This window comes from Hipposideros armiger, unplaced genomic scaffold (assembly GCF_001890085.2).
Source record: "Hipposideros armiger isolate ML-2016 unplaced genomic scaffold, ASM189008v1 scaffold_382, whole genome shotgun sequence".
NCBI classification, from domain to species: domain Eukaryota; kingdom Metazoa; phylum Chordata; class Mammalia; order Chiroptera; family Hipposideridae; genus Hipposideros; species Hipposideros armiger.
In genome coordinates, this window is record NW_017731732.1 from 1239268 (window position 1) to 1259011 (window position 19744).

Here is a 19744-nt window from a genome sequence, read left to right on the forward strand (position 1 = left end):
TACTGAACTGTCACACACACAAAGGGGTTGTTGGATCTGGTCGTGTTTTTTACTTCAGCGGATTTTTATTCTCATTTTTAAATGGATGACCCATACAAAGTATTTAGTATGAAGTCTGTTAATGAAACATTTTAACACCAAAAAGTGTTCTAAAATGAGCCATTCCAGATAAAGAGTTTAACACATAAGGAAAGGGGAATGCGATTACTCCTGCTTTTGAATACACCAAAAATCAGCAACACCATCTTATGCCAAGAGCATGAGTTGTAAAAACTCTAGGATCCAACTTTGATTGACAATCATAAGAGTGTGGTTGCCTACAGACAACCACTAAGGGGAAACGCGACATTTTTCTTACCTTGATGGGAAGACACTTTCCACCTTCTAAGCCACAGAACAGATGACTGGATTCACTCTAAATGTAAGAAACCCACTTTGCTTTTTCTAACCAGCAACAGGAATCTGTTTACAGCCACACTGCAGTTCAAGACAGAAGCATCCCCAGAGGCTGTTAGCTGACACTGCTGCTGACGTCACCGGCATCGCCAACAAGCAAACATCATAACTAATGCATGCTTGGGCTGCTGAGCATCTGCCGTTTCTGCAGCTCTGAAAGTCCTGCTTGTCACAGGAATAGAACTAGATTCACGCATGAGAAAGAAGGCAAACGTGTTAATCCATCCAGTCATAAAAATACGACTGGACTGTGGGTCTTCAGAAAGTTCTGTTGTGGGGAACTGAAAGGGAATTAGGCGAGGGCTGCTCAAGGCCAGAGGACGACTCACTCAGCAGTTTAATAAACTTGCCTTCTTTCTAGTTTGCTCATGCAGATTTTCAAAAGAATTTGGTTTATGGCTGAACATTCAGGCGGCTGTCTCTTGGAAACAATGAAAAGAATGGGGCTTAAATTGGGTGAAAAAACGACTTAAAGATGTATTAGGTGTGGGTCGTGTCTCACATGTTACATCATCTCACTCCATAGAACAATTATTAGTCTTATTAGCTTCCCTTTACACGTGAAGAAACCAAAAATGGGGGCATGTGAATGGTGCCAAACCTTTGAGAATTATTTCCTCTTCAAATTATCATTCATTCCTTGAGTTGCAATAAGTTCCTGAAGTCTGCAGTGTTTGAATTGTGTCTGGTCGGGAAGATAGAAGCTGCTTTGGATACTGAAAGCAGAGGGAACTTGATTCAAGGAATTAATGACAAAAGTGTTGGGAGGGGTCGTGATTCAGGCATTGAGTTGAATTGTAGGACACCCAGCTGGTATCTCAGAGAGTTGGTTGGTGGGGAAACCATCCCACATTTGGTATCAGAAGTGAAGTGCTCTGTGTGACTAGTAAAGGAGATATACAGGAGAAAGAAACACAGGAGGGAAACACTGGTTTTTCTAACTCAGACCCAAATGCACTTTAGTGAAAGGACAGGCAGCACCATAGGAGCTGGACAGAGACAGCCCATGGAGAAACCTCATGTTAAACAGACCTGTGTTGTCCAAAGACATGGTACAGCACGACATGTGAGAAGAGCCTGCCAAAGTCATCTGTCCAAGGAAGGCAAAAGGAGCACTTGCAATTAAACTCTTCCTTGTGTGAGAACTTTTCACTTTATTGTTTACTTCCTGATTGTAAAAACTTATTAACTGTTCACAATTAGAGCTTTTTCCCTTTCTTCACAGAGCAGCCATTAAGTACCCATCCTTGGACAGGCCTGATGTGACTGATGTGCTGAAGTGCAGAGCTGAACAGATGAGGTCCTTGATCGTGAGTGCTATGAGAACAGCGATGCAGTCTCCTTAGGGTGAGTCATCCTTACAAATGTGTGCTTGTGAGGTAGGAAGATACTCATTTTATTTAGCAGCCAGTCGGCTCGGTTTATAACTTCTAAATGTCTAGGCATGTGGTAGGCATTTAGACATTGCCCTAAATTATGAGGTGGGGGCCTGCTTTTTAGCCAACCATCTTCCTTATTTAGTTTCTCAGTATGACTCTTCTAATCTTCTCTGCTGAGGGCTTACCTCTTGGGTTGTCCCTTAAAATACCCAAATCAAAAGCTCTAATTGTGAATACCCAAGCCAAATTAATGGCTTGGCAGTCTTTTTATTATTAATCTGTGATTCCTTGTACACTCAGATCTGGGTCCTTTGTTAGATATATATGTGTACACGTGCACACGTGCACGCACATACACACACACTCACAACACACACACATCAGACATCACATCCCACTTGTATGGCTTTCCTTTTTATTCTCTTGATGGTGTCTGTTGATAATTGAAAGTTCTTAATTTTAAGGTTACCAATTCATCAGGTTTTTTCCCCTTTATTCCTAGAGACTTTTGTGTCCTCTTTAAGAAATATTTACCTAGTGTAAGATCCTAAAGGTTTTTTTCCTGTTTTCTCTTTTTATTATTTTATTTATTTATTTATTTATTTTTATTGGGGAATAGGCACAGCACTGGGGAATTGGGGGAAGGGGAACAGACAAGTTCTTCAGTCTAGTTGTGGAGGACGTTGCTTCACTGGTCCAAGTTGGCACCATCATTATGCTCTTCCCGGGCAAGGCAGATCAGTCGCCGGCTTCTGGACGGCCTCTCACTGCGGCTGTTGGCCGCTCACGCTGGCTGCTGGCCGCTCACGCTGGCTGCTGGCTACACACAGTAGCCCATGGCAACCCACTGCCACAGGGACTGTAGCCTACGCCGTCGCCGGTGACTCACAGCAGCCCAGGTCCAGGTTGAGCTGTTGTTCAGCATCTTAGCTGTAGAGGGCAGTGTCACTGGCCCTCATATGTGGGATCTGAACCGGGGCCCTCTGGCGTCCCAAGCCAGCTCTTAACCAACGCGCCACTCGGCCGGCCCTCCTGTTTTCTCTTAAAAGCTTTATTGCTTTACCTTTTACATTTGGAGCATTACATCCCAATCCATCTGCCACTGAGTTGGTGTGTTGTAGAGGTCATGATTACTTTTGTCTTCCAAATGGATAGCTGTTGACCCAGCTCCATTTCTCAAAAAGGCCATCCTTTCTCCCACTGGTCTGCAATATCACCTCTGTTATTATCCAAGTGACTATATATATGTGGGTGTCTTCCCATTGGCCTATTTGTTTTTCCTTGTGCCCAAACCACACTTTCTCAGTTACTATAGCTTTGTACTTAAATACTGTAAGTTTTATAGGTCTGGATATCTGATAGTATGAATCTTCCTACTTTCTTCTTCAAGATTGCCTCTGCTATTGGTCCTTTGCATTTCTGTATAAATTTTGAAGTGCCTTGTCAATGTCCATGAAAAGTCATGCAGACATTTTATTTGGAATCTACAGGTCAAATCAGCAACAACTGACAGCATTAACAATTCTCAGTCTTCCAGTTACGAACATGGTATCTTCTTTCATTTATTTTGTGCTTTAAAATTTTCTCTCAATTACATTTTATAGTTTTCACTGTAGGAACTGCAGTTTTCATTAGATAGTCAATCATTATGCTGTACACCTGAAACAAATATCATGTTACATTTCAATTATATGTCAATTTAAAAACAAGTGCATTAATTTTCAAGGAGCTTAATTCAACTGCAGTCAGAGACAGTGCTCAGAATTATTTTGATCCTTTGAAATTTGTTGAGGCTTGCTTTGTGACCCAGCATATAATGAGTCTTGGTAAATTTCTTACATCTTTTGGTTCTACTATTGTTACTGACTGTATGTCCTGCCTCTAGGACAGCGGTTCTCAACCTGTGGGGCGCGACCCCTTTGGGGGTTGTACGACCGTTTCACAGGGGTCGCCTAAGACCATCGGAAAACAAAAATATATTTACATTACGATTCCTAACAGTAGCAAAATCACAGTTATAGAGTAGCAACAAAAATAATTTTATGGTTGGGGGTCACCACAACATGAGGAACTGTATTAAGGGGTCGCGGCGTTAGGAAGGTTGAGCACCGCTGGAGAAGGAGAAGGCATGCTCAGTTTCTGAGGTCCAGACTAGGAAGAGATGCACATCACTTGTTTCTGTTCTGTTGATAGGCACATACTCAGATGTCCACATGACTGGGCTTAATGCAAAGGGAATGGGACTGACTTACTGGACAGGGTCCTTCCTCTGTAAGACTGCAGGCTGTCCCACAATCTCCCACTAAGCAACTCCAGTTGGGGGAGAAAAAAAAAAAAGCCTCTCTCCATAGCTCTGGTAGAAAAACCCCAGAGAAAATCATATTGACCAGATTTGGGTCGGTTTTCTATGTTTAATTGATCATTATGGCAAAAGGGACAGAATCGACCTGTGGGGTCCAGCCTGCTTCCCACAGATCCTCTGGAGGGTAAGGAAGCCAGGCACTGTCCCACAACTTTTATCCCTCCCGGATGGAGGGCTGCTGAGGAGCACGTGAGCGCCCCACCCCTTCTGGGCCGACCCCATTCCTCCCCTGAGCAAGCACCCACAGCCAGGGACCTTCAGGTACCCGACCCAGGGAACGTCCGCAGACACCGGAGGAGGCCGTTTTTTCACTGTGCGAGGTGGATGTCTGCACGCGGAGCCCAAGATGGTGGACAAGGTCCCGAGTGTTCTTTCTCTGAAGGAGAGTAAAGAGGCTCATGGCTAATGTGGGTAGGTTATGGAGGGAGGGAAGGAAGTTTCTCTATCCCTCAAATGCACCAAAAAATGGTTTCCTAAAAGGAAGTTAGAGCGAGATATCAGAAGTGAGGGGACTTTTAAGAACCACCCCACTCAGAAAGGGAAATCAAGGTCCGGCAAGGGAAAGGGAGGGCCCAAGGCCGGCAAGCGGCGGGGCTGGCAGCGGGGTCCAGCGCTCCTGGGGCCTGGGGATTGTGTCCTCCAGAGCGACCAGAAGTCACCCCCGCCGTGCGCCACAGCCGCCAGAACGTCCTGGGTTCTTGTGGCCTTTCAATAGGAAAAGAATGGAAGAGCGTCTGGGACACTGGATAGGGCGTCAGAATTTTTTGTTTTTAATCCATAAAATGTCCCTTTAAAATAGTAGGTGGAAGAGCCGAAGAGAGACCCGTAAAAAGGTTATCTTCCGCTGGCACGGCCCCCAAGCTGTGACCCTGGGACCCGGAGGACGCGCCCGTGTCCCAAGTCCCGCTCCAGCGCACCCTCGCCCACTGCAGAACTGGTGAGGGGCGCAGAGCGCGCAAGCGCCTCCCGCATCCACGGCGCACGGGATCACGGGGCTGGGGCGGGGCGCGCAGGGCGGACCCCTGGTGACGCGAGGGGCGGGGACCTTGGTGGCTGGGACGCGCGGGGGCGGGGTCTGGCGGGAGCGTGGGCCGGGGGCCTGTGCTCGGGGCAGGGACACTGGTGGCCCGGCTGGGACGGAGGACCTGGGCGCTTGCGCTGCTCCGGTGGGTTCCACGCGGAGCCGCTGGTCCCTGCGCCCTGCGCCGGCGGCCTCGCCATGTTCACCTTTGTGGTTCGCGATGAGAACAGCAGCGTCTACGCCGAGGTCTCCCGGCTGCTGGTCGCATCTGGCCACTGGAAGAGGCTGCGGCGGGACAACCCCAGGTTCAACCTGATGCTGGGGGAGCGGAACCGGCTGCCTTTCGGGAGACTGGGTGAGCTCCCCGGTTCTGGCCCCCGTCCCCCGCGGCCCGCTAGAACCAGCGTTTTTGTTTTAAGGCCACAGACCTCCCCCCGCGCTGCCCCTCCCCGGAAAAACACAGATCCCTAAAGGTCTTAACGCTTCTTGTCTCCGGAATCGGATTCAGGCCCGAGTCACGGCGCGGCCACCGACAATGGCCTGTCCTGCAGCCCGAGGGGCGTCGGCCGCATGCTCCCCATCCTCTCGGCCACAAGCCCCCATCCCCGGGCCCGACTCCCCCCACCTCCAATCCGCGGGCTCCACGCCCCTGTAATGCCGGGCTGACTCCCCCATCCCGAAGCCGACGCCCCCATGGGGCAAGTCCGCCGCAGAGCCGGGTGATATCCGGCTGGAGGATTGCACCCGGCCTGGTATGGGCGCAGGAGGGTCACTTGTGTGAAAAGCCTGAGGACTCAGCTCCTCGAAAGCTCAGATAAAGTGCCAGGGCATTTGAGAAAGGCTCTGGATTCCCAAAGCAGGAGCTTCACGAGGGAGACCCCAGAAGGGGGGTGAGGGCGTCTGTTTTCACATGTTCCTTAGTTTCCCCGAGGAATGTGGGGTCACTATGGGGCGTTGAATGCAGATTTTAGGGATGCTGGGTTCGCCCTCCGCCCTGCTTCATTCACGAAGTGGAGCTGGCTTTGCACCACTGGGTACCCACGGCCTCTTGGTGGGGAGAGACGCGCCACCCACGCTCCTCTTTGGGTGACGTAATCCAGAAGTTGTGCAGCTGCTCCAACTCATCCCACACTGGCCTGGGCGCAGCAGCCTCGTGGCCCCTCCTCGCTGCCCCGGGAGCCATGTTCTCTAACAAAATTCCCCGGGGGTCGGGGCCAAAGACCCAGAGGGAGAGACGATAATGAGGAAAAGCCATCTCTGCCTTGGACGGCAACCACACCCAGCAGTATTCTGAGTCCAGGGGAGGAGACAGTTTCTAGAAATAGGTGTGGTCAGAGGTGGGGAGGATGAAGGGGCAGAGACTGGAAACAGGCCATTTGGAACCGACTGACTGCAGCTAGCTTACACAGCTTTGGTGGGAGCGGTGCAATCATGATGGGTTGGGACCTTAATGGGTTCAGAAGTCTTACTGAAACTTTTTCTTTGGAACGCTGGGTACCATGGATAACTTTAATTGTTATACAGGTTTATGATGTGTGATGAGGACTCCTTGGAAGGGCTGGTTGCAGCCCCAGAAACCTTGGAATGTGGGGAGTGTGCCCGGAGATCCCCTTTTGTTAACTGTCTCCCCAAGAAGCCCTCAGCAAAGGGAACACCTGCCCTTAAAGCAGAAGAAAATGTGTCGGCAGTTGGGAACGGGTCTTTCCTCCTGGCTCTGTGCACTTCCTCTTTGCCCTGGGCAGTACCTGGCCGGAAAAGCTTAGCTGGAATCCTAATGTTAAGAATAGAATGGTGGCTCTGCAGAGGCTGGAATGGGGTGCATGGCTCAGGCCGCGGGAGAAGGAACAGAAACCACCCAGAAGGCCCAAATCCTACACAGGACCCACACAGTCAGCAGATTTGGTGTTTGTGGGAGAGGAAACGGTACCTCACAAGCAAAATGGCTTTATGCCTGCACTGTGGGGATCTTTTCCTTTTGCTGAAAGTACACTACATGGACCCCAAGGAGAAATGAGGTTGGTAGAGGCTTAGGTTGCTGGGGGCCCTTGGAGAAGGTAGACAGTCCAGGTGGGAGCCCAGAATCCAGTGGGAGCCTGGTGGTGCCTGAAACTTTTCTTTGGATGCTGTTCTCAGATCAGTTTTTCTTACCTCTGGCAACTTCAACTCAGACTCCCTTTATTTGGCTTTACTTTTGTTCTTATTGCTGGAAATACAATGCATTTTGTTAGGATTTTAAACAAAAGTAGAGGCTTTTGTTTTATTTGTATTCCTTCTGCTCTAATTTCATGGAGGAGGGACATGCAGTAGGATCTATTGAAAATGAGTGTTCCTGTGGGCTAATGCACAGAAGCAAGTCCTCAGGCTTCAGATTTTATAGACATGGCCTCTCCTCGGCCTCCCTTCACCTTCTGGAAGCCCGCAGAGGCAGACATGCTGGAAAAGAGGCAGTACTCCGGCTTCCCCTGAGGGGTATAGGGAGTGAGGTGAGGAAGGTGAGGAGCGAGGGAGGTCAGGAGTGGGACTGCTGAAGTCCTTCCTATACCGAAGTTACACTGAAGTCCCTGTGTGTTAAGCCAAGGAGGGGTGCGGTGGGGACCTGGAGAGGCGAAATATAAAGTCATCGGGCAGCCCTATGACGTTGACATTATAATACCCACTATGGGGCTATTACATGGGGATATAATAATCGCCAGTCCTGAAAGGGAGAGAGGGGTGGGTTGACACAGCTGTTGCCTCCCCTGCACACGGGTGCTGACCCATCCTGCTTCCCTCCTGAGCCTCCCTTTCCTTCACAGGTCACGAGCCTGGGCTGGTGCAGCTGGTGAATTACTACAGGGGGGCTGACAAACTGTGCCGCAAAGCCTCTCTAGTGAAGTAAGTGTTCTTTAAAACCTGTTCTTGATTTTTCACTCAAATGGTGTTAGCTTTCATTATGAAACACATCAGGAAAAATGTGGGTTATTTTTTTAAAGGGCAAATGGACTTTCACTTACAAGCCAACACGTGCCAGTTCTGGAGCCTTCTCTGAGCTGCTCTGATTGCAGCCTGAACTCTGCGGGCTTGCGCTTGATGAAATCTGTCTGTGTGGTGAGGCTCCCAAAGGCAGGGCCCGGGGCATGTTTCCTGTGTAAGTGATGTGTGTGTGTGTGTGTGTGGGGGGGGTCCCGCATTCCAGGATGTGTCAGCCATTGGCTGCAGAAGTGGGGTGTTCTGGGAAGGGCTGGTCCCTAGAAAAGGGACGTGCATGAGCCCTTGGTAGCCACTGGCACATCAGCCGGGGTCCCTCCGGAAAGGACACCTGGCAGGGCATAACAGTATCTGCAATACTGCCCCTCTCTGAGAAGTTGGGTTGTAAGCAGTGTACTGTGGTGATTGGGGTCCAGGACCAGTGGTGCAGGTTGCAGCCCCGTGTTCTTGCTCTAATTAGATTAGGCAAATTTCCTCATCTGTCTAATCCCCACCACATCCCTCAGATGGTTGTGAGGACTGAATAAGGTGATGTGAGTGAAGTGTGGTGCACAGGGATAGGGAGCATGGGATTCTGCCTCAGTTTCCTTCTCTGTGAAATGGTGATAATAATGGTAACTGCCTCTGGGTTGTTGTGAGGATTCTAAGTTAATTCATGTCAAGGCTTTGACTAACGCCTGCCGGTAGTTCACACTGAGTAAGTGAGAGCTCCTCTTGTTATTACTGGCTGTCACTGCTATTGTTGTCATTTCAGTAGGGAAGTTGGGTATGGCCCCTAAGTCGGGGCTGTAGCAGGTCCCCAGTGTCCTTTCCATGGTGACTAGTGGCCATGGGTGTGCAGCTAAACAAATCATTAGGTGGGAAGACCCTGGAAGATGGCTCGGTGTGCCTGCTTTTTCTCCACTCACATTTCTTTCTGGGCTCTAGACTTACAAAGTGGGGTGTTCACAGGAATGTGTCTACTTTTTGTTCAACTCACTGACCCCAATAGCTTGGTATCCATTTCCCCCCGTGTGGGTTTTCATGGTTCACCAGCTACACATCAGGGAGAGTGAGACATCTGAGGTCTTCCTGTTATACATATCTTACGTGTGTAGATGCAAAAGAGTCTTTTGCCAGGGCTAGGTGCAGACATAGGACATGGTCATTTATCCAGGCTATTCATTTAGAAATTTCTATAGAGTGTTTATTCAATCTTTTCTCTACTATGATTTTTTTCTCTAAAAATAAAGATAGAATTTTGCTTTTATAAGTAGGAGCAGAGGATGCTGTAAAAATATAGTGTTCTACATATTGGCATATTTAGCAGCTGTAATGAGGTGGAGTGACTAAGGGCTGCAGTCATGACCAGGCCTGAGGAGGTGTCTAGGCTCTGGGACCTTGGACAGCGCCATTCTGACTCCCAGTGTCCCATCTGGGAAGTGGGGACATCGGTGAGCACGCCTGCTCTTTGCCCCTGGATAGCACGTGACATAGTCTGTGATGGCTTTACTTATGCAGGCTGGGCTTGTCCTCATCCTCACAAGTGTCCTTCATTCTCTCAGGTGTTCTGCCAGAAACTGTGGTAATTCCAGGAGGTGATGGTTCCCTTTGTCATTTTGTCTCTGTCCTATAATTTTGCATGACTCAGAAGGACTCTGGAGAGTTAAAAATGTCACCTTAAATGGCAGCTCACAGAGGGCATGTGGATTGCCAGGGCCAGCACAGTTATTAATAAGACAGGATGATTCGAATCTGTACTCAGGACCCATGTACTCAGTGTGACTGCGCGACCCCCAGAGGGTGCTGTACAGCAAGCACCTTCCTGCTGTCACTTCAGGGAGTGTCAGAAGTTCTTGGAGTCCAGATTCGGACCCCTGAGGGCTGTTCTTCCAGCCTTGGTTGGAGGCTCTCTTTTCTTCTTGTGAACGTTTTTCTCATAGATGTGAACAATCCTCCACTCGCAGTTCCTTTCCAAATGGGCTTTTCAGGAAATGGGACAGATACAAAAGAATTCCTGTCCAAGCTGGTCTTGGTTTTCGTGCAGGAAATGAGAGGGTGCAAGTGAAAGCCATCCTGCCGGCTGACGCTGTCCAGCAGAAATGGAACGCTAGCCACACATGTGACTTTAAGTTCCCTAGTAGACATATCAAAATTAGTACAAACAGGTGCAATTTATTTTAATAATATATTTCATTTAACCAAGTAATCCAAAATATCATTTTGACATGCAATTAATATAAAAACAACTAATGATATATTTCAAATTCTATTTTTTAATTCCGAGTCTTCAAAATCTGCTTTGTATTTTACATTTATAGCACATCTTAATGCAGACAGTAAATTTTCATTGCAAATCCGTGCTCTATATTTAGATTTCATAAAAATTTATGGTCAAAAGGGTAGATTCATATACCCAAGTTGTTCCTACATATGTAAAAGTTTTTCAATAACTTAATTAAATCGAGAAAGCATTTTCCTTTAATATCTACATGCACATTGACAAAACAGGCTCATTTTATTAAAAGAATTGACTTAGAAACAAAAGCATATCATTTCTAAAACTATGTTCACATTAAGTAAATTCACCAACCCTTGTGTCAACTCAGTAGCATTAATATCAAAATCAAAACAGCATTGAAGAAATTGAAAAGAAATTGAAAACTCTAAAATATCAGTGTCAACTAAGTGTTCTTCAAATTTTCCCTTTGATTTTGCAGCAATTTGCTCTCTGTTACAATTAAAACCTTGTTAAGTCATGACTAAAGCATATTAAGCATATGTTATAAAAATATGTAAACTCATTATCATTGAGTTGTATTATAAAGTTGGAACATAAATTCTCATACCTGTCTGGCTAGGTCATAAATAAGGTCTTCTTCTCCCTTCCTTAGAGCTTTAAAATTAGCCTGATCATGGCAGTGTTGATATAGGTGAGAGAATGTAAATTACACTTCCATTTTAATCTTTGATTGTTGAATGAAGTATGAATTATTAAATGAAAATAATGATTTGGCAAGCATTCCCTTTATTTCAAGAAAACCTGAATTGGACTTAATTGTATATTAAATCTTTGTAAAACCCTTGCACCTGACCATCCTAGGCAAAGAACACAAGTATCATTAAATTCCTTTTCTTCTGTTCCTTGCAACAGTTCTGTCAAATGTGAATCATTATAGCATTTGCAAGTATACCAGTATACTAAGCCATTTTAACTACTGTATCTATGCCACATTCTATAGAGTGGGCTTCAGCAAACTGACTGCAAATGTTTCCAGTATGTATCAGACAGTAGAATGAAGCAATAAAGAAAACATCTTTTAAAATTCCAGTACGTCCAAATTTTAACCCAACCTAGCTGGAGTACCATCTGTCATTACAGCCAATGCTTTTTCAGATGTAGGTGAAATTCTTTTGTGACAGGTGTAAAGGTTTAAAAAGTATCTTCACAGCGAGTTTGATCTTTTTTAGGCTGCAATTTGACAATTTTTTTTCATGTATTTGGAAATCCTTTGAGGCAAAACATACCCAAAGGATTAACTGGGCAGCATCTCTTATGTCACAACTCACCTAAAGCTAAAGAAAAATATTGTTTAGATTTCAAAATTTGAATCAATCTTTAACAGCATTAGAACAGTTTTGTACTCTATGGGCAGTTATTTAACTAAAGTGAATTAATGGAAGATTGTTCACTTCTTGTAAAATACTTTTTTAGTCTTTTCCTCAAACTAATTTATTTTCTCACATTTCCATCTAAAATGGTTTTCTTTTTTGTGTAAGAATCCAAGCCATTTTATAGCTGACCAAATTTACAAACATAGACTCTATTATGTAACAAATGGAAAATTTTTGGTTAAATATTTAATTTGGATTTTAGCCACTAATATCATTGATTCTTTTTTGACTGCTGAGAGGAAAATGCATATCAAAGTCATTATGTAGTTGCTGAAAATGTTTCCTTTATACAGCAAACTTCAGTTTACTCTGACACAGCAAATTGCAATTGTCATTCATTGTGAAATTTGTGACATATTTTCTTCTAGTGCTTTTTTCCCGTTACTATTCTGGTTGAAATTCTAGCTTCTGAGTCCTGATTCAAATCTACATCAGTAGTATGCCTTTGTTTTAAATTTTAAAATGTGTCCATACTCAATTAACTAGAAAAATATTTATACTTCACTTTAGTTGCCAATTATGACTTACTTAGTTATCACCATAACTCGTGTTCTATGCACGATAAACATAATGTTTCATCAATGCATGGAAAAAAACTCCCATGGACTGAATCAATCTGTTGTCCCTAAGTAACACTGTTGTGTTGATTTGTAATACTAGCAACGATATATGTGCCTGACATGCACTCTGTGACACAGCAAAAATGTTCCAGGTCACACAGTAGTTCAAATGGAATGTCCTGCTACCAAGGCAGCAAAGTTGTGCTGAATGGGAAAATATTTTACAATGCTTCAGTTTCAAAAATTTAAACTAAATTTAAAATTCATTTCCTGAGTCACGTTGGTCACATTTTAGGGGCTCAGAAGCCACGTTGACTGGTGGCCACCCTGTGGGACAGCGCTGACAGGGTTGAATGTGCAGTGAGTTAGAAATGGGTTTTTGTTGTTGTTCCTTTGAGTTCAAGTAACAAATTCTGTTGTCTTTAAGATAACTTTAGTTTAAATCTCAGTTTAAAGTTTCTTTTTATTATTTCTACCATTTGCTCACAGACTGGGTTTAGCAGGTGACTCTTAACCCGGCTGCAAATTAGCAATTCAGTAGAAGAGGGAGTCCAGGTGGGGAGGCCTGTGTCTTCCTTTCTGACTCTGATCCCCGGCACTGAGGATCAGAGTAGAGGTGCGACTTGGGACCTGGGGACTTGCGTCCTGCCTGTGTGATGCTGGGAAATCCACTGCTTCGTGACCCAGGGCCTGAATAGGAATGTGATGCTGCTGCCTCGCCTCAGGGGTCTGACTGGGCAGCAGATGAGGTGGGAAGCCCTTCAGAAGCCCTGGCTTGCTCAGGGCCTGATATTATCTTCCATCATGTCATGTCATTTTGGGGGCAGGAGTTATGACCGCTGGAATCCTGTGTCCTGTTAGAAAGATTCCTCCTTTATTCTGTCTCTGGAATTAGGCTCAGCTAAAAGCTAGAAATGAAGAACTAAGTCTACATAGTTCAGATTCCTGAGTCGTAGCTTTTCCTCTCCAGAGACTTGGGCTAATGACCGAAACACTTTCCTCAGTCCCTGACTTGGTTTTCTCAGTGTGAGCCTAGCAAGTTCACCCACAGCATATTTGTTAAGAGGTGTTAGCCCAGGACAATTCCAAGTTTTGTTTCCTTAGAGATGCATTTTCAAAAGAGCTGAGGTTCTGGACATTAGGTTCCTTTTGAGCCAGCTGACACCTGCCTTGGAGTCTGCATGTACACCTGTGTGTCCCGTGAGGGCATTACAAGTGGACCCAGGGAGGGAGAAGGAGCACCCAGCTCCCGGTCATGCCTGCCTCCTGGACAAGCTCTGGGGAGCACTGGCTTTTCTCAATAGAGTGACAGCACTAAGAGACCCCATGCCCTGTGTCCTGTGCCAGGCTAATCAAGACAAGCCCAGAACTGGCGGAGTCCTGCACGTGGTTCCCCGAGTCCTACGTTATCTACCCCACCAACCTGAAGACCCCAGCCGCTCCCATACAGAATGGGACCCACCTGCCCATCCATAACTCCAGGACGGACGAGAGGGAATCCTTCCTGGCATCTTACAACAAAAAGAAGGAGGATGGAGAGAGCAACGTTTGGATCGCAAAGTCATCTGCCGGGGCCAAAGGTGAGTTGGCATTCTTACCCTCTTGTCCCATCCCTGTCATAGGCTAGATTTTAATGATGTGTTTAGATGGGTGACTCTTTTACCTGTATCCTCCAGGTTAGTCAGCACATTTGGTTGCATTGTCTTGAATACTTAACCTCTGTTCCAATGACGTCTGCACGTGCATCTCCAGCCAGTGTCTTTCCCTGTAAGTGCCAGACCCAGCTACAGGCATCTGAAACTCACACGTCTGGCAGAGAACGGTTCACTTCCCCCCAGCTCTGCACCCTCGCTGCCCACCTTTCAGTCTTCCCACTTTTCTCTCTGTTCCCAGTCTCTGAGCCCAAACCCAGCATCCGTCATGACTGCTCTTTTCTTTACTGTCTATACCCGATGCATCAGCTCTACCTGCAAAGTGTGTTCTGAATTAGACTTGTTCTTGCCATTTCCATTTGAGTCAAAGCTACTGTTCTCGCCAGTCCTTCTCTTAGACAGTGATGCTTTGAAAACACAAACCTGACATATCACTGCCTGCTCAGGACTTCCCACTGGCTCCCACGCAGTTAGCATGAGCTCCATACCGAGCCCAGCTGGCAGCCTGCGTATTTCATGTGTTCCCGTCTGATCATAGCTCATTCTTGGCCTTGCTCGGGCCCCATAGCTGCCTCCCTGATGTCCTGCAAACCGTCCATACCTGTGTGTATCTGGACGCTCTTTCATGGGTCATTTCCTGAGTCTCTGAGCTGACTTGTTGCCGTGTTGGAGAAGTCCTTCTGACCTAACATAGCATCACCTGGAACCTCCTAAAACTGTGGGACTTTGACTCTTACCATGAGCCAGGTACCTCACCGACTTCTCTCTCCCCTCTTCTCAAGTTCTGTCCCCTAGCTTGGTTCTAGTAGTAAATCAGGGACTTGGAAGAGGAAATAGACATGCACAGTATTCCAGATGCCTCCTGTGGATTTGGGTGGAGTCAGGATTGCCATTGTAAGGACACCTTGACTAGCATTGAGACTCAGGAGTAAGATACGACCCTTGGCAGAAGGGCCTGTCAAGTCTGGCAGTGTTCCCACCTGGGTGGTCCATGGACACTCACCATGACAAGACACAGAATGTCAGCAGCAAAGGGGGGGAAAGAGAATAACATGCCAAGCGACGAAGCCATTTTGCTCTGGGAGTCAAGGAGATAAATTATATTAATTTATTTCTCTTGAGAACCACAGATGAAACCAATAGGCTGAATGAATGGCTTTTATTCTTGTTAAACAAATGTTAAGTACCCACTGCATGACAGGTATAGTTGGTCCAACCTTGAAACTACATCCAGTATCGAGCCTGTTCAACCTTTACCTCTCACCGGGAGCACTGCTCCCTGTCCTGGACCATTCTGTAGAGTCTACACACAGCACAGCAGACAGACATCCTGCTAAAGCACAGTCAGGCCATGTCACACTGGTGCGCAGTGCTGTGGTCAGCACCTGGCACGCAGCAAAGATCAGTATAGGTATTCAGTGAGTGAGTGAGTGAGTGAGTGAGTGAATGAATGAATGAATGAATGAATAAAAGAAGTAATGATAGGGGTAAATGAGACAGACAGGATGTCTTGCTGTCATGGACCCACAGTCTAGTCAAAAAAAGGCCATCCAATTTGTACTTCTTCATACCTTCCCCTTTTCCACCCACTCCTAGCCCCACTCCTGTCTGACACTGAGATTGTAGTCATGGTTGCTTGAATAGACTAAAAACCATTGAACATAGACTAAAAACACTTTCAGTGAGTGAATTTTATGATATATAAAATATATCATGGTGAAGCTGTAAAATATATGTAAAACATATCGTGGTGAAGCCTTTTTAAGGCTTTTGTATCACTTATTTAATATTGACGGACACTTTGGAGCTGATTTTTCTGTTACAAAACTGCAGGAAGCCCACTGCTCCATTTGCACTGTGCCCTAACCTCCCTGGTGTTTCCAAAAAATAGTGTTAGAAGCAGGCACAGTGTGTCATCTTTCTTTCTTTCCTTTTTTTTTTTTTTTAAGATTTTATTGCGGAATTGGGGAAGGGGAACAGCCAAGTTGTTGTCCTTCAGTCTTAGTTGTGGAGGGTGCAGCTAGCTCAGCTCCAAGTCCAGTCGCCATCCGGCCACCCGTTGGCAGCTTGCGGCCGCTCAGCTCAAGGTGCCCTGTTTCATCTTAGTTGCGGGTGGGCATAGCCACCATTCCATGCAGGAGTTGAACCGGAAACCTTATTGTTAGGAGCACGTGCTCTCACCAGCTGAGCCATCCTGCCACCTGTCGGCAGCTCAGCAGCAGCTCAGCTCAGGCGCAGCTCACTGGCCCATGTGGGAGTCGAACCAGCGACCCTGTTGCTCAGAGCTCATGCTCTTACCCAACTGAGCCACTCAGCTGGCTCCCAGTGTGTCATCTTTATCGTGGTAGCCAATAGGAGGGTGGTAGCATTTATCCAGGATACCTGGACATTTTGAGTGTCTGTAAAATGGAATTTTGTGGTTGGAGTCTGCCAAGACATGTTTACAACCCTACATAGAGAAGGTTGAATGACCCTGGTGCTTGGGGCGCAGGGGAGGGCTGGGAACGGAGAGTGGCAAGCCAACCAGTGTTCTGTGGGTGCTTTCCTCTGGCTGTGCACAGAGCAATTTCTCAGGAGGAACTGGAGCAAGTTCCATTTCTGATTTGATTTCCACTAGGGGAAGGCATTCTCATCTCCTTGGAGGCCACAGAACTTCTGGACTTCATAGACTGCCAAGGCCAGGTGCATGTGATCCAAAAGTACCTAGAGCGCCCTCTGCTGCTTGAGCCAGGTCATCGCAAGTTCGACATTCGGTGAGCACCTTGCGGGTCCTGCTCGCCAGCCTGAAACACATGCGTGGTGACCAAGTGTTCCAATGTGCTTAACATGTGACCAAAAGTGAGCGCAGCTGAATGCAACTGAGCTTCTGTGCCAAATTCCGTTTTTCTTTCTAAAAAATGTTACTAAGATTATGGGTTTTCTTTCTTTATATTCTCTTTAATGAAAATGACTTGTGGGTCCAAAGGGAAGGGTATAAATATATGAGGTTTGCTTGTGGAAGAAGCCAAGAGATACCCACGGGACACCCAATTCAAACACAACAGATCATCTGACCCTGACAAATAATATGTCCTGACATTATTATTTGTGTCCCTTTTTTTGAGAACTTTGTGAACACACCTCAGGTTTTTGGATTTTAACGTTCTGAGCAGGAGGCCTGGCAAGGGGTTATGCGATGCTTTCTAACACTGAGCAGCCCTCAGCCCAGCCTGCTTTTGACCCTGCTGTCAGCTCCCCAGAGGACAATGTCTGTTGCCTTGAAGCTAACTTGATGCCCTGTAATGTCAGATTGGCTTCAGGGTGAACAGTCCTCCTCCTAAAGTTACTAAAAGGGCAGGTGTGGCAAACGGAGCTTCCATAGACTAATCCTAAAAACCAGCCCATCACATCTCTTCAAAATGCTGTATCTTTTCAATGTGTCTCCTTGCCATCAGTTTGCCCATTACAAAGACAGTCACTGTCTTAGCTAATTGCCATGCCTTGCTTCATCTCATTATAGAATGCACCTTCTTACCTCCTTCCTCTACTTCCCACCAAAAACAGTCAAGGTGTGGGACGATGTGTGTGATATGAAGAAACTTTGGGAGACCTGAGTAAAAGTGTTTTCATTACCTTGCAGGAGCTGGGTCTTGCTGGATCACCAGTATAACATCTACCTCTATCGTGAAGGCGTGCTGCGGACTGCATCAGAACCGTATCATGCCGATAATTTCCAAGACAAAACCTGCCACTTGACCAATCACTGCATTCAAAAGGAACACTCGAAGAACTATGGGAAATATGAAGAAGGGAACGAAATGTTCTTTGAAGAGTTCAGTCAGTACCTGACAGCTGCTTTGAACATCACACTGGAAAATACTATCTTACTACAGATCAAACACATCATAAGGTAACTTAACTCTATCTTTTTTGCTTATGTGTACCTTGAAGAACCTTTGGGAGTGTCTGCGTCTCTGAGAATTTTTCCATTTAAGTTGTCTAGTTTAAGGACAAAAATTATTTGTAGTATTATTTTATTATCCTTTTAATATCTATAGAATCTGTAATGATGTCTCTGCTTTCATTCCTTATATTGGTAATTTATATCTTCTCTCCATTTTTCTTAGACAGTTGGCTAGAGGTTTATCAATTTTATTAATCTATTTTAAAAGTCAGCTTTTGGCTTTATTGATTTTCTCTATTGTTTTTGATTTCTTAATTTATGCTGTTTATTCCCGTCCTTCTGCTTTTTGTTTGGGGGGCGGGGAGGTTTAATTTGTTCTTTTTCTAGTTTCCTTGTGAAAGGTTACATCATTGATTTGAGAGATTTCATTTTTTAGAAAAATACAAGCATTTAATGCTATCAGTTTCCCTCTAAGTACTCTTTCGCTGCACCCCTGATTTTGCTGTATTATGTTTTCATTTTCATTTTATTATTTTCTATCTTCCCTTGTGAGTCACATTTGACTCATGCCTTATTAGAAATTTTTACTTAATTTCTAAATATTTGGGGATTTTCCAGACATCTTTTTGTTACTGATATCTACTTTAATCCATTATGGTCAGAGAACATAGTTTGTATGGTTTCATATCTTTAAAATGTGTTAAAGTTTGTTTCATGGCCAGAATATGGTCCATCTTAGTGAATATTCCACATGCACTAAGAGTAATGTTTTCTGTGCTCTAGCTGGGCAGGTTCTATAAATGTGAATTAGGTGAGAGTGGTTGCTGGTTCTGTTTAAGTCTTTTATATCCTTGCTGATTTTCAGATCCACTTGTTCATTATAGAAAGGAAACACATCGAAGTCTCTAAGTATTATGGATTTGTCTGTGTCTCCTTTTAGATTCATCAGGTTTTGTTTCATATATTTTGAAGATCTGTTGTAAGTGTATATGCATTTAGAATTGTTATCTCTTTTGGGGGAATTGACCACTTTATCATTCTATAATTTCTGCCTTTATCTCTGGTAATACTTCTTATTTTGAAGCCAATTTTGCCTGATACTAATATAGCCAGCTTTCTTTTGATTAATAGTATATCTTTTTCCATCTATTCTGTTCTATTTTGTTCTATTCAGTTCTGAAGTAGGTCCTGGTAGACAACATAGAGTTGAGTTTTGTTTTGTTTTCTTTTGAATCCAATATGATTGATAATCTCTGTCTTTTAATTGGTGTTTATACCATTTAAATTTAGTGTAATTATTGGTTTGATTGGATTTACATGTACCGTTTTATTATTTGGTCTGGTTGTTCCCTTTTTTGTTTGTTTGCTTTTGTTAGTTTTTCATTTCATTTCCTGACTTCTTTTGAATTATTTGAATTTTTTTTTAGAGTGCTATTTTAATTTTCCCATTGAGTATTTGGCTATATCTATCTAGATATCTGTCTATCTATCTCTATATCTATCATCTATCTGCCTATGTATCTATCTATCTATCTATCTATCTATCTATCATCTATCTATAGTTTAGTGGTAACTCCAGGGATTATAATATATGTACCTAATATTTCACAGCCTTCTTAGAGTTAATAATTTACCACTTGAAATAAAATGCAGAAACCTTATAACCTTATAGTTCACTTGACTCTCCCCCCTATGTTATAGTTGTAGTGTGTATTACATTCACATACATTAAACTCTCCACCACATAGTGTTATAATTATTGCTATCACCGTTTATATATATATATATATATATATATATATATATATAT

At 44.9% G+C, this 19744-nt stretch overlaps 1 protein-coding gene across 1 annotated transcript in view; it reads left to right on the forward strand.

The window, feature by feature from the left end:
* The first annotated feature begins 5246 nt into the window (after positions 1-5246).
* Positions 5247-19744, forward strand: part of TTL (tubulin tyrosine ligase) — a 23835-nt gene continuing 9337 nt past the window's right edge. Inside the window, exons 1-5 of the mRNA XM_019662914.1 lie at positions 5247-5573; positions 8014-8092; positions 13747-13979; positions 16669-16804; positions 17671-17940. Coding sequence (XP_019518459.1) covers positions 5417-5573; positions 8014-8092; positions 13747-13979; positions 16669-16804; positions 17671-17940 — 875 coding nt within the window. The 5' untranslated portion in view covers positions 5247-5416. The remainder of the gene's footprint in view (positions 5574-8013; positions 8093-13746; positions 13980-16668; positions 16805-17670; positions 17941-19744) is intronic.